A 14652-nucleotide genomic window follows, 5' to 3' on the forward strand; every position below is an offset into this window, starting at 1 on the left:
GAAACATCCTGCCCGCAGGGTAGTTGGAAGAAGTGAACTAAATCTAACCTTAAACTGCAACAAAGTCCACGCCAGCTGAAGTTCAGGCCAGATTGATTCTGTCTCACGCATTCCCCTAACTTAACGCCTGACATTTGAAAATATGTACCCTTTCCTGGAAATGCCCAGGGCAAAGGAAATTGTCAGGAACAAAGAGAGTAATAATCCTAAAAGTATTATTTCACCAAAAATAAATCCTACGTGTGCATGCACTTAACACTAAAGCTTAAAAATCGTGAAAAAGTGGAGGTGAGAGAAACGCACGCTATAATTGTAGTTGGACACGTTTTTCATTAACTCGGAGAACAGATTTCAGCCGTCGGGACTGCTTCCAGATTTTCACTTGAACAAACGGAGTGTTTGTCTTTGTGCCGAGCTTTTCACATAAGCTGGGAAGTGGGAGGACTCTTCCTCCCGGTAACACTTGGCCGCCCTCCGAGCGCCAATCGGCAGCCTCCGGGTCCGCCGTGTCTAGACCGCCGTCCACCGCCCAGAGCACCGCGGAGCCGGGCTTGGCACTCAGCGGTGCCAGCGCTCTGACCAGGGTCAGCGCGGGCCGGGCCCAGCTCGTCGCGGCGGAGAGTCCTCGCTGGGGTCCTCGTGGGACCGGGGGGGGGGGCACCCCAGCACCCCAGAGCGGGCTGCCCCACGCTCTTGTCGCGCGGGTGTCAGCCCTGGCGTGCGGTGGGGTCACCGGGCGCTGTCCTTGCGGGCCCGGCGCAGTGGACCCCGCGCCTGACCCAGGAGCCCTACGTCCCCACGGGGCCTCTGCGCCCACCCTGTGCCTCTGGCTCTGGGTTTGAAAGGCGCAGTCGCCCCGCGGGGCTAGGGAGCCGGTGTGGGTCGCCGAAGGCCCACAGTCGGGGTGCGGGGAGTCTGCCGCTAGCGGGGACCCGGGCAGGTTTTGGCCCCGAGGTCCACCCACGCAGGAAGCCTGGGGTCATCCAAGGGTCGCCGCTTCCTCCTGCCCCCGCCTCCTGGGCGCGTAGGCGGCGGCGCCCTGTCCTCCCCGACGCCCACCGCCCCCAGAACCCGCCGCTCTGCCCCGGCCCGGGACTCCCAGAGCCAGGCTCGATGGCACCTCCGAACCCCAGAACCTCCCTGCGCACCCCGGGCTGCGGGACCCAGGGCACAGGCACTGGGGCGCCGACTCCCGCCTCGCGGCATCAGGCGCGGCTCTCGCCGGATTGGCCGGGGCCTCGATACTTTGTAGCGACCGCACCTTCCGCGCTGCCGGATGGCCGCCGCCTTGGCGCCTCCTCCCCGGAGGTGCGGGCTGAGCACGTGCGCGCCGGCGAGCACGGAAGTGGCGTGGGACGGCGGGGGGCACCCCAGCGGCCCCCAAGTGCACCCGACGGAGCAGCACTCGTGGCCTCCGCGGGGAGCCGCACCGGGAAAGGTACTCGCCTCGGGCCGCCACCTGGGGAGTGGGAGGGTCAGGGCGCCCGACAGAGCCCCCTTCCGTCCCTCCGGCCCCGCCCAGGGCCGGTCCCCTCCGTGTCCGCACGCGCCCAGCCCGTAGCCTCTCTCCTGTGGCGCGGGCTCCGGACGGAACCGGGTCCTGAGCTGAGCTGTCCCCCTCCCGCCCCGTCCATGTCCTGGAGCCTCGGCTCCCGCAGGGCCGCGGGGTCCAGGGCCGCCCGCCCGCCGCGGCGGGGAGCGGGGAGCGTCCGCGGCGGGTGCGGAGCCGGGCGCTGAGGGGCGCTGAGGGGCGCCGAGCGCCGGCCTCTGGGAAGCTCTGCAGCAGCTGCTGGGCTCGTAGGTGCCGGAGGCTCCGCCGGCTCACTGGGCCCGGAGCCTGGTCCACAGGAGGGAGGTGTCCTCTCTGAAGGAGGCACAGCCGTGGACGTTAGGTATTCGCCTCGAAGAGCAGCCACTGGCCGGTGCCTGAACCTCCGCGGTGGGAGCGGGTTCCGGCCCTTTTTCGGGGATGCGATCGGCGCCGGGAAATGCCTGTCGTTGCAGCGGATAAGCGTTCTCCGCGGTTAAAATAGGTGCACGTACGCGTCGATTTGTATGAAAAAGAAAAGCTCACAAAGCCTTCAAGTCCACTTGCTATAGCTACATGCCTGGGGGGGCGGGGCACAGAGTGGCTTTGGGGTGCAGTGGGTCAGCGCTCTTTGTTTGGGGCCCCACTCGGGGGTCTCAGCACCGGCACTAGCGGCGCAGGGAGGCCAGCCCCACCCATTCCTCGTGTAGGTGCTTTTTCTCTTCTTCAGTGTCTGTGACTAGGGCAACCTTTAAATCTCTGTGCTTTCCAAATGGTGAGTTTGAGGGTTTTTTGTTTTTCCCCCCAAAATCAAAACAGTTAAAACCAGACGGTACTAGGCCTGTTCCCGCGGGGCCCTTGGCCCCTCTTACATGAATGTAAATGGCGTCTGCCCAGCCCCTGGCCCGGGGCGCCTCCTAGCGGCTGGGAGAGGCGTCGGCAGACGATTGGCAGATGCTGGGGAAACCTGATGGCCCCCAACACACATGCTCACTGCCCCCACCCAGCCCAGAGGAGAAAACAAAACTTAACTACCACATAGAGAAGGACAGAGGGGGGCACCTGGGGGTGGGCGGAAGGTGCAGAGGAGTGAGGGACAGCACCCAGGTCAGTCGGGTGCACAGTGGGGTCAGTCCGATTTGTAGGGACTGGAAGGAAGTGCCATGGGCCTGGTCCCCCGCCGTCCTCAGTAACCTCTCACTATTGGCACCTGACCAGAGCCCGTAGCAGGAGGGGCCTCTCAGAGCTGGTCTGAGGATTCAAGTGCAATCAGCCCAGGTTCCGAGCTGGCTCTTGTGATGCCTGCCACCTTGTTTGCAGAGGGACGCAACCCAGCCCAGGATGCAGAGCTTCCTGCAGCTGCTGCGGGAGAGTGGAGGCGCCGGCCCCCCCGTGGAGGAGTTGGTGAGGCTCGCGGGCAGCCTGTGCCGGGAACTGCAGGACGACCTCGCCCAGGCGCAGCCCTTGGTCACGGCTGTGCTGGAGAGCCAGCTCCGCCTGTACCTCCTGGACAACAAGGATGTGGCCCTGGTGTGCGCCCGCGTGCTGGCCCAGCAGGAGCAGCACCAGGCCGCCTGCAGGCTGTTGGAGGTAGGACTGGTGTTGTGGTGGGAGGTGCAGAGACAGGGACAGCAGCCACTAGCACCCTGAGCAAGATGGAAAGTCCACACGCCAGCCAGAGCCTGGAGAGAGGTTCTGTAAACAAGCCAGGATGGTCCCCTCTCACCTTCAAGGTCTGAATAGCGTGATAATCCGAGAAAAATGGCCCATTGGTGAAATCCTCACTGAGTGGGGGTCCCAGCTTGGAGTGCCGGCTACCAGTCGAGTAGCCAGCAGTCAAGCAGACCCGGGACCTCTGTCCCTGAGCCAAAGGCCGGCTCTCGGAAACTCGGAAACCAGAAACATCTGTGCCCCTCTCCTGGGGGCGCTGGGAGCCTCGCTCATTCTCCACAGAAACATGACCTGCATTGATGTGAAGGAATTAGCGGTCTTTATTTATTTACCTAGTGGACAGTGGTCCATTTTGCTGCCTACATATTGACATGTTTGAATGCAGTATGCTGCCTGCCCCGGACTATATGGGGTGGCACGTACTATATAGTGTGTGCCTGTGTTACTTCATAAAATCCGAGAAATTCTGAATTCCAACGTACAGACAGCTCAACAGGCTTCAGTATGTATGTATGGATCTGAGGGCCCATGTTTCCCTGTTTGAGCACACACTTAACGTAAAGATAGTCGATCCTTCCAAGATTCTTGTATTCCCACCCCACCCCTCCAAGCCAGGAGGCGCCCTCCTCCCGCCTCTGCCCTCATGCAGCAGCTGGAGGAAGTTGTGAAACTGCAGGTGGGACCATGTGTGCACCAGGGCCTGGGGCCGGAGCCTGCCTGCTCTGCAGGCCTGAACCCCCACTTCCCCTTCCTCCGAGTGGCCCATGCTGGCTTCCGGGCTGTTCCTAGACTTTCCACGACATTTCTTTGTGTCGTAATTTCTATGCCCACGTCATTCCCTCAGCTTGGTGCCTTCCTCCCTTCCAGGTTTCTGCTGTACATGTCACCCCGTCTGGGTGGTGCCCCTGTAGCCTCAAGTGCACCCCCACATTCAGTCCTCGGGTTCCTCCCTCCGGTTGTAATTCGAGTCCATTTGTGCTTCCTCTGTCTCTCCTGGCTCCACTGTGGGTCCAGGAGGGAGGGGCCGCGCCCTGTTCTCGTTGCAATCGCTGACACCCAGCATAACCCGGCGACATGGGAGGGGCTCCAGTGTTTAACTCTGTCCGAATAAATGGGTGAAGTAAAGAAACAAGGGCACCCACAGTTAGAGGCGTGGTAACTGCCATGAAGGTCTCAGCGATGAAATGTATGAGTGACACCAGTGCGGATAGACTCCCAGGAGAGGGATCCCAATTCCGTCAGGATGGCGTAGACACGCTCTGAAGAGGTGCCGTGGAGCTGAGACCCGAGAGCCACCACACGTGTCAGGCCCAGGCCGTCCTGCAGCAGGGAGAGTCCGTGGTTTCCCGACTGTTGTGCCTGAGGCTGATGGCTGATCCCATCGGAGACTAAGTCACAGCCCAGCCACGTGGGCTCTTTCTGATGATCTGCACCTCCCTCGCCAAGATGGCGCTGGGAACGCGGCGTTAAAGGCGAGAAACACACACAGACGGGTGTCCAGGGGAGGCCAGTGCCAGACGTCCTGGCCATCTTCAAAGCGTGGTTATTGGACCAGGGCTCCCTGGGCTTCACTCCACTTCCCTGCTTGTGGGAGAAAACAGCTTTTCTCAGAAGACACGGGCCGAGCTGTGGAGCCTCAAAGTGACAATGTGGTCGTCAATGACAACAGCCCTGCCTCCTGGGTGGCTGCCAGCCAGTCGCCTACCTGCCCTTTCCTCTTGCTCCTCACCGCCGAGGAGTGACTGAGCTGTCCCCACCTCGTGTGCTTTGTGGGAGGGCTGACGTGCTGGTGTGAGTGGGTGCCCAGCAGTGAGCAGCTCCTCTCAGGGTCAGGTCCGGGCGATGGCAGGGCTCCAGGGTGAGAGGTGGCCAGGTCTCAGCACTCTCTTCTCCACAGGGGTGCTGGGTGCAAGGAGGCAGTCAAGAGCTGGTGCAGCTCTGGAATGACATCCACTACCATTTGGTCATGAAGAGGCTAGGTGTGGCCAAGCTGACCTCGGTGCAGAAGTTCCGCTGCAGGAAGAGGTAGGCGGCTGAGCTTTGTTTGTGCAGAGGGAGGGGGTCGGCGGGTTCCTGGAAGAGCACGGGGTGGAGGTGTTCCAAGCATCCCTTTCTCCCCGAATACATCTCCTGTGAGCAGAAACATCGACGCGAGGGAGACAGAGGCAAAGCCCGGTTCCAGGCCAGACACAGAGGCCGTAGAGCTTTGCTCCTGATTGTGGGGTCCCCGCTGGTCTGCAGGCCCCCAGGTTTCCTGAGCTCCCGACAGCCCAGGTGCAGGACTTCTCAGCCCCAGGTCCTGGTTCCCGGCCTCGTGGCCAGAAGAGACCCATTCCTTTCGGACCAGAGAGAATTGTTTCCTGCTGCTTGCAGAGAGTGAGCCATGTCTTCGGACCCGACATTTAATCAGCTTCGGTGTCTTCGAGTGTGCAGGCGGGTGGGTCCAGCACGGGAAATGGTTTGGGACCAGCAGAGGCCCTGTTGTGGGTGCCATTGGAGGTGCCGAGGACCGAGACTGGGCTTTGCTCTCCAGAGCTGACCTTGGGTAGACGATAGACAACAGTCAAGGAAACACTGTACATTCCATGATTCAGAGCAAGGAAGGGGGAGACAGAGACGGTCCGCAGGAGGGGGCTGTGACCCATTGTTCTTGCTGCGGGGAGGGCTGCGGTACAGGCCCGTCCAGTCCTCGGAGGAGAGACCTGAGCAAGTGGATGGTGGTCCCCAGGGGCACAAGGCGGCAGGGGGGGCAGTGGAGTTACAGCAGAGGCCAGTGCAGGAGCAGGAGCGGGAGGGTCTGAGTCTCTGGCAGTGGCTGAAGAAAGGGTTGTGTTAGACAAAGTCTGTCCCTCCCTAGGCGTTTTGGCTCAGTGGATAGAGCGTTGGCTTGCTGACTGAAGGGTCCCAGGTTCGATTCCGGGCAAGGGCACAGGCCCAGGTTTCGGATTCAATTCCCAGTAGGGGGCGTGCAGGAGGCAGCCGATCCATGATTCTCTCTCATCATGGATGTTTCCATCTCTCTCTCCCTCTCCCTTCCTCTCTTAAATCAATGAAAATATGTTTTTAAAAATGGAGTTTGGAGGATTTGCCGAGGGCGTGGGTGTATTTGAGGAGGAAAAGAAAGAATCAAGCTGGGCTCAGTGCTCTTGGCCTAGCGGCTGGAACGGGGTGGCTTCTCACCGTGTGTGCAGGACGGGGGCTGAGGGGTGTGGGGAGGGCTGGGGACAGGCTCACTTTGGATTTGGGGTGAGTGGGATGCCTTTTGGACAGCCAGGGCATTTGTTCAGTGGGTGTTTGGCTGTTAAGTTTCGTGTAGACAGGTGCTATTTGTTTAGACGTCACTATTTTCTTTTAAAACAACTCACCTTCACAATGATCAAGCATAACCCATCTCGGCATCCTTCTCATGCGGCTCCCTTAGTTCTTGGCCGTTTGTCAGCGCTGGCATCTCACTGTACATCCCGGCAAGCCTGGTGCGACCTCGCAAGTGGGTCCAGGGAGCCCTCACCCCTTCAGGGGCTGTGCCCCTGGGACCTGGCAACATAGAAACTGGGAGGAGTGGCCCGTGAGCGGAGAGTGTGCAGGGCGCCGGAGGTTTAACTGGAGGGGTACCAGGGAGAAGGGAGGCTGTGACACCCCCTTTGTGTTCTCCCCAGGAACCCGCCGCCCCCCTCCCTCTGTCCTGAGGGACTGAAGAGCCGCAACTTCCCCAGGGAGGTTCGCCAGAAGCTGCAGAACTTCGCCTCGGGTGTGAGCAGCAGCCCCAGCAAGGCCGAGCGGGTGAGAGCCCTGCTGTGCGGCGTCTGGCCTCTGGTGACTTGCGTGCATCCCCCTCCCCCGTGTGTCCTCTCCCCCCACACCCTGCTGCTGGGCTCCAGATTCCGTGTTTCTGCAGGAGGCCCTGGCTGCGGAGACCCGCCTCACCGTGGAGCAGGTCTACAACTGGTTCGCCAATTACCGCAGGCGCCAAAGGGCGGGTCTCCAGCATTTGGAGCCACAGCCCTCAGGCCACCGACACCCCGGCTTCGTGGGTGGGCACCTGCCTCAGTGGGCAGGTGAGTGGCCCACAGGTCCCCATGCTGGGAGCTGACCTTAGCCGCCCGGTTACCGCACCGTGTCCAGGGCCAGGCCTAACCCTAACCCTAACCCTAACCCTAACCCTGACCTCATTCACCGAAGAGCAAGAACGGTGAGGCTAAGGGTCAGACGGGCTGCGGCTGCCCTCGTGTGTGGGGGGGGGGCCACTGGCCAGGGCCACGTCAGTAGATTTGGGGAGCGAGCGGGCCAAGCACCAGGATGCAGGTGTCTAATTAGGGATTGTTGCTCAGAGTAAAGGTGGATCACGGGACAGAGCGAGTGGGAAGGACTCGGAGGTCCCACCTTTTCCCACAGCAGGGCTCCTGGGACCGCTGGGAAGGAGGCTGGAACTGAAGGTCCATCCAGCCTCCCTCCCATCTGATCGGCTTTCTACAGGAGGTGAGGGAAATGGGCCGGCACGGACCCTGGTGACCACTCAAGGGCTGTGGCAGCCTCCGACCCTGGCCTCGGACGTTTCTGGAGACGAGACCGTGCCCGAATCGCTGACTCCGAGGTACTGCCATCCCCATGGGCTGTTCGCCCGGCTCAGCTCCCCCCCGCCCTCAGTAGGAGACCGGGTGGGGAGTGAGCATGGGCGTGCTGGGCCAGCTGGGACCAGGTCAGCGAGGGCTGTGGCCGCAGGGGTTCGGGCGCCCTGCCAGGAGCCCAGGTCAGGGACCTGGCACTTGTTCACCGAGACTGACTCACAGCCTGGTGTCCTGGGCCTGATGGAGAAGGGAAAACAGACGCAGAAAGAAAACACCCAAACCTGTCTCCTGAAGGCACACCCACCCCGCTGTCGTGTTAGTTTTTTCCTGGTATATTTTGTGGTTGGTTTCATTGGGTTGATCCTAGCCAGCTCTGCCAGTTCCTACAGCACCAGGATCGTGCCTGGGCCTGGCACCTGACGTCCCGTGACAGCACCAGCTGTGTTTCTAGGCGGGTTCTTGGGACCTCCCTGTTTCTCTCTCTTCACCTGTGAAGTGGGGACTGGTAGGCCCTGCCCTGTGGTTGTTGCAATGGTTCCTGGGGTGGGGGCTGTTGACAGAGCCCAGGAGCACCATCTGGACACTGAGCATTTGTGGATCATTAATTCTTTACGCTGTTACCCACTCTGCCTCGTGTTCCTTTGAGACCAACCCTTGTTTATTCAGTAGCCTGCTAGGCCCTTCCTGACACCGGCTAGCTTTCAGTGCCGTGGGAGAGTGCCTCCCTGAGGCCTTTGAAGGAACTGCGAGCGTATCTATCTTGGGTTTCCAGTCATACTTCCCTCTAGGTGTCTGTAGAGCGTTTGCAGCCACAGGGCGAGCAGTGAAGGCAGCAGGATTGGGGAGTGGTGGCCCCTGATGTCAGGAACTGCCCTGGCCGGAGCGAGCCTCCATCCACCAAGGGACAGTGTTTGTGGGTTTCCCAGCTCTCTGCAGGGCGGTGAGATGTACCCGGAGGGGCCTGGCCGCGACCCATCCACTCACCCTGCCGTCTACCCTGATCCTGGCCTCAGTGGGCTGGCTGGCCGCAGCGACTTACTGGACCCTTCAGCTGCGCCCAAGCCATGGCTGGTGTCCCTCACACTGGCGTCCCCCAGGGACGTTTCTGTTCAGACTGGACACCTGGTGCCCAGCCATGGGCTGCACTTCTGGATGCCCCCTTCGGACGCCTCTATGTCCGTGTCCATCGCCACGCTCGCCGAGCCCAGCTCCACAGGTGAGTCCACTCCACTGGGACCATGAGTTTCTGAACCAGAGGCTGCAGCCATGGAAGGCTCAGGGGCGGGGAGGGGGCGGGCGGGAGGTATGGGAAGGGTCAGGGCTTCCGCCTGAACCCTGTGTTTGATTAGACCCAGAACCAGTGAACCTCGAAGAGGCTCTTCCGACAAACATCCCAGGTTATCGTTCTCATCTGTTTCATTTTTCAAAGTAAAACATGCACATGAACCAAAATAAGACCACGAGGAAAGAGCAAAAATGAAACGAAGCATGCCCTAACCAGTTTGCTCAGTGTATAGAGTGTCAGCCTCTGGACTGAAGGGTCTCAGGTCCGATTCTGTCAAGGGCATGTACCTTGGTTGCGGGCACATCCCCAGTCGGGGGCTTGTAGGAGGCAGCTGATCTATGTTTCTCTCTCATCGATGTTTCTAACTCTATCCCTCTCCCTTCCGCTCTGTAAAAAAATCAATAAAATATACTTAAAAAACAAAAAACGAAGCAGCTGCCAGCCCTCCACTCTCCACTCGGTGCACTTGCCTACCTGCCAGCACCTGCCACTACAGCAGAGGGTCGAGCTGGGCATGTGCCCCTGACCGGAATTGAACCCCGGACCTTTCAGTCTGCAGGCTGACACTCTATCCACTGAGCCACAGCAGCCAGGGCCACAGGGGCTTGTCTTTAAGAGTAAGTGACATTCTGCCCGGCCCGCGTGTCTCAGTGGTTGAGCATCGACCTATGAACCAGGAGGTCATGGTACGATTCCTGGTCAGGGCACATGCCTGGTTTTCGGGCTTGATCCCCAGTGTGGGGCATGCACTATGCTGCCTGTCAATGATTCTTTCATCATTGATGTGTCTCTCCCTCTCCCTTCCTCTCTGAAATCAATATATAAATATATATATATATATACATATTTATATTGCTATATTTATGTTTATATATATACTGAGTCCTGGTGCATGAATTTGTGCATGGTTGGGTTCCGGCCAGCCTGGCCAGGGGGAGGGGACATGGGTGGTTGGCCGGCCTGCCTGCTGGTCGAACTCCTGGTCAAGGGGACAATTTGCATATTAGCCTTTTATTATATAGGGAATACACTGAGTGGCCAGATTATTATGCATTCAGAGATCATCATCATCTGGCCACTCCCTGTATATACTATATAATAAAGAGGTAATATGCAAATTGACTGTCACTCCAACATACAAGATGGTCGTGCCCATGTGGTCAAAGATGGCCACCTCCATGTGGGCACAAGATGGCTGCCACAAGATGGCCGGCAGGGGAGGGTAGTTACGGGTGACCGAGCCAGCAGAGGAGGGCAGTTGTGGGCAATCAGGCCAGGAGGGGAGGGCAGTTGGGAAGGACCAGACCTGCAGGGGAGGGCTGTTGGGGGGGGACCCAGGCCTGCAGGGGAAGGCAGTTAGCGGGGATCAGGCTGGCAGGGGAGGGCAGTTAGGGGCGACCAGGCTGGTAAGGGAGGGGAGTTATGGGTGACAGGGCCAGCAGGGGAGGGCAGTTTGGGGCGACCAGGCTGGCAGGGGAGGGCAGTTAGGGGCAACCAGGCTGGCAAGGGAGGGCAGTTAGGGGTGACAGGGCTGCAGGGGAGGGCAGTTAGGGGTGACCGGGCTGGCAAGGGGGGGCAGTTAGGGGTGACCAGGCTGGCAGGGGAGGGCAGTTAGGGGCAATTGGGCCGGCAGGGGAGCAGTTAGGCGTTGATCAGGCTGGCAGGGGAGTGGTTAGGGGGTGATCAGGCTGGCAGGCAGAAGCGGTTAGGGGCAATCAGGCAGGCAGTTTGGCGAGCAGTTGGCAGCCAGCAGTCCTGGATTGTGAGAAGGGGTCCCAGATTGGAGAGGGTGCAGGCTGGGCTGAGGAACACATACCCGCCTGTGCACGAATTTCATGCATATATATATATAGATATAGAGAGAGAGAGAGAGAGAGAGAGAACAATGTTCTGTGAAATAATGTGAGAAAGGGGCAAGGTAAGGTTGTGGCACCTTGTACCTCAGTGAAGCCAAAGGTAAAATGACAATGTCCCGGCCTCACATGGCAGTGGGGTGGGCAGATTCGGATGCTGAGTCTTGGGCAGGGGACAGTCAGACAAGGCAGCATTGTCCTGTTTTGTCCTCTGGAAGCCTGAAGGTGCGGCTGAGATGAACAGTTGTGTCCAGTCCTTCTTCAGGGAGGGAGGCTGCGGGCTGCGGCCAGGCAGGTGGACACTCCTGTCCTGCCGGGCTTGGCTGTGCTGTGTGAGCTGGTCCCTTCCTCCCCACAGTGGGCTGTGGCCTTTCCTTCATGCAGGGTTCCCTGACCCACCCGGCAGCCACCCCCAGAGCGCATTCCTGGAGGAGGGTCCGGGCACCAGCGTCAGCCAGGCAGGACAGGCAGGCAGCTTCCTGGTGACCCACCCCCCGCCACAGGCTCCGGAATTGGTCCCGCCCCAGAGGTAAGTCCATGGAGCCCTGGCTCACAGCGTTGGCTGAGCTTGTGCTGATGAAGTCCTTTGCTCACAGGTTTCTGGAAACTACAACCGTCCCCTAGCCTGTGTCTCCCGAAGAGAAGAGGGTGGGTTTTCGCCCAGAGAGAACTCCTGGGAACACGAGAGTGGACAGGACATCTGTGCTGTGGACGGTGTTTAGGCCTTTCCCTGACATTGCCCTGGCACCCAGCAGCCTCTTTCTTGCATTTTCTCTTTCCCAGCTAAAGGCTGTCAGGATTTCTGAGCAGCATAGAGATCCTGGTTTCATTTGCAGAGTGAAGTTTTAAAGGCCTTGGCAGCCTAGGTGCTGTGGAGCCGGCACACAGGAGGGACGGATGAATGTACGGGGAGGGGGGGCGGGTGTCCTCTGCTAGATGGAATTTCTGAGAGGGACCCCCAGGACTGGGTCCCCAGAGTTTGTGTCTCACTAATCTGTCACTGAAGGCCAGTTCCAAGTGAGGGCAGAATTCTAGGGTCACATGAGAGGGAGGGGCAATCCCAAGTCAGATGGTGGGAGAACCCTGATCGTTCTCCACAGTGACATGGAGTCGGGGACAGACGTGTGCAGTTGCCTTTAGGGACCTGCCGACAGGTCTCCCTGGGAGCTGCACCGCCACCGTCCCTGCCACCGACCCCGCGATCCCTCGCTCCCTTGGTTTGGGTGTAAGGTGCTCTGTCTCCTTCACTCTCCCAGCCCGTCCCTTCTACGTGACCCCGCTGCACGTGTCCTCTGTGAGCCACTCTGGTGCGCTACCCACTGAGCCATGTGCTTGTCATGTCCCACAGGCCCTGCTGGGCGCTGTGTCCTGAGGGCTCTCGGGGAGGAGATGGGTCTGAGGGCCTGGCACCTGGGGGGCTCATGGTGCACAACACACTCAGGCATGTTCCCCAAGGGGTGGAAGGGGTGGCTTGGCGCCTACTGGAGACGACCCCTGTTCTGACATGGCCTCTTCTCCAGCCTCCCGGAGCTGGCTCCTGCCCCGTCGACCTTTCCCGGGCCTGTGCCTGCTGGGGAGCTGAGCGAGCCCCTACCGTCCAGCCAGGTGAGGCTTTCCTAGGAGGCACTGTGGGTCCCTTCCTCACTCCTGGATTCATGCCTGCCTTTAGAATGAACACGTTGGGCAAAGATGAGCTGGGGGAGCCGGGCAGGGACGCCTGCATGTGCAATGCTGTGTTGGCTTTCCAGGTGCCGTGGTCCGACAGCCAGGCCTCCAGCGATGCCTTCTGGGTGGCCAGGATGCTTCTGGAGCTTGCGGGGGGCAACCTGGGCTGAGCTGCCCCCGGGAGCCAGCCCAGCATCCCAGGGAAGACAGGTGTGCACATTCGACCATTCAGTGCAAGTTACAGAGCCTCATCCTGATGAGAAGAGGAGGTTCCCGCCTTCCCTGGGGGCTCAGCCGGGAGGTGTGTGCGCCCCTGGCCCGCGCCCTGTTGGCGCCGTTGTTTGGCAGCTCCCGATGTTGGAGGAAGCGTTTGAGAAATGTTCATGGATCCCAAGTCTGAGGGTGTGTGTTCCACTCAGACCACGGCAGACGTTAGGGCCACCCCCGAGCAGCTGTGGGCAGGAGACTGTTCCCCTGCCGGCCACCCTCCCGCCCACCCTGCGCCAGGCCAGACTCCCCCAGCTAACATGGTGCGTGGGCCGTGGGAGCGTGCTGGCACTTCCGTGCCTGTGCGGCTTCTCCAAGTGGCGTGGGGTGTCCCAGCAGGTGGCGGGTGCCTTTCACTCTAAGGTTGTAATCCGTTGTGTTTGCCACATGTTCTGTTCAATTAAATTAAAGTTCCATGCTCTGGACGCCTCGTGCTTATTCACCCTGCGCACTGCCTGTCGCTGTCGGTGTCTGTCCCCGACCAGCATTGCACAGCACGGGTGCGCAAACCCAGGCATCACAGACATTGTGTCTCGTGTCTCCGTGTTACACACGGGGTCGCGGGGGACATCTCTGCCATCTGCCCTGACGGGATGGTGATGTGGGAACAGGAGCTGCCCTGGGGGTGGCAGGGACCGGACACAAGCACACGGACCCTGGCGCCCTGTGTGCGGTGTCCCTCCTAGCGCCGGTGACCTCCTTTGCCCAGGTGACTTTGACACTCAGGACTGTCACCTCCAGGAATCGTCCTAAGAGCCTCACCTTCTCTATTGTGCCAGGTGATGTGTGTTGAACAGGTTGTGTGTGTGTTACAGTGAGGAACAAAGGCACGTGTGTGCCCCTGGTGCTCATGGGATAGTAGGGGAGATGAGAACAGTAGGTAGTCCTGAGTTGTTGCCAGTAGGATGGTGTGAATGAGGGGCAGCTGAGATCCAGGGTGTGTGGAAGCCAGTGCTTGAGTGGCTAGACACTGAGCTCCCTGAGCTCAGCCACCACAGCTGCAGGGCCCTCGGCCGCCTCCTCCACTCCGCCCTGTCAATCTGGGGCCCATCTCATCCCACCCTCATGGCCAAAACCTTCCACCCAGACACATTCATTCACACCCCTCACATTTTTCATTCCCCCAAACCACCAACCTTTGATTTCTAAAATCTTACATAATAATAGAGAAACATGTAAGTTGACCATGCCTCCACTATGCCCACAGCAAATCAGAGTGAGTATGCAAATTAACCCAACAAAGATGGAGGTTAATTTGCATATATACCTGTGTCCCGGCACCTCCTCCACACCCAGGTCACTCCCAGCCGGCCATCGGAGGGCCTGAGCCTGCAATTGGAGTGGTGGGGCGATGGAGTCAGGGAGGGCGCTTCCCAAGCCTAAAGCCTGGGGCTTGGGAAGGGGCCGAGCCTGTGACCAAACACAGACCATCCGGAAGTCAGCGCTGGGTTGCCCAGCTGCAGCCTGGCGACCCAACACTGACTGCTCAGCTGGCTGAGACCCAGAAAGTGAGTCAGGGTCTGATCTGCAGCCTCAGTGGAAGCTGTTGATCAGTGTACTTACTTCTCTCTCTCTCTCTCTCTTTCTTTCTGATCTTCACAAGCAGCCAGGCTTTTCTTTCTCTCCTGGCCTTCTCAGGGGCTGCTGTTAAGCCCCGCCTCTTTGATCAGGCCCAGAGAAAGGCCTGGAGATGCTGACTGGCATAGGAACCAACCAATCATAACCAAAGGTGGGTGCTGTGGGGAACTAATGGCTGCCTAGGAGGCGGAGCTTCTGATACTGACTAGCATAGGAACTGACCAATGAGAAACAAAGGTG

At 59.6% G+C, this 14652-nt stretch overlaps 1 protein-coding gene across 1 annotated transcript; it reads left to right on the forward strand.

Moving 5' to 3' along the window:
• The first annotated feature begins 2869 nt into the window (after positions 1-2869).
• ANHX (anomalous homeobox) lies at positions 2870-12737 on the forward strand. The gene is made up of 9 exons (XM_054712872.1): positions 2870-3118; positions 5097-5224; positions 6856-6979; positions 7095-7254; positions 7673-7790; positions 8691-8980; positions 11287-11431; positions 12423-12507; positions 12651-12737. The coding sequence occupies exons 1-9, from the start codon at positions 2870-2872 to the stop codon at positions 12735-12737; spliced, it is 1386 nt and encodes a 461-aa protein (XP_054568847.1).
• Positions 12738-14652: the final 1915 nt, after the last annotated feature.

The sequence above is a fragment of the Eptesicus fuscus genome, chromosome 23 (genome assembly GCF_027574615.1).
Source record: "Eptesicus fuscus isolate TK198812 chromosome 23, DD_ASM_mEF_20220401, whole genome shotgun sequence".
Classification (NCBI taxonomy): Eukaryota; Metazoa; Chordata; class Mammalia; order Chiroptera; family Vespertilionidae; genus Eptesicus; species Eptesicus fuscus.

Bases quoted from the DNA above. Each gene is read 5' to 3' on its own strand.
- ANHX (XM_054712872.1), top strand. From the start codon at position 2,870: ATGCAGAGCTTCCTGCAGCTGCTGCGGGAGAGTGGAGGCGCCGGCCCC. The intron at 3,119-5,096 runs GTAGGACTGGTG...TCTTCTCCACAG, and splicing joins CCGCCTGCAGGCTGTTGGAG to GGGTGCTGGGTGCAAGGAGG. The intron at 11,432-12,422 runs GTAAGTCCATGG...CCTCTTCTCCAG, and splicing joins GAATTGGTCCCGCCCCAGAG to CCTCCCGGAGCTGGCTCCTG.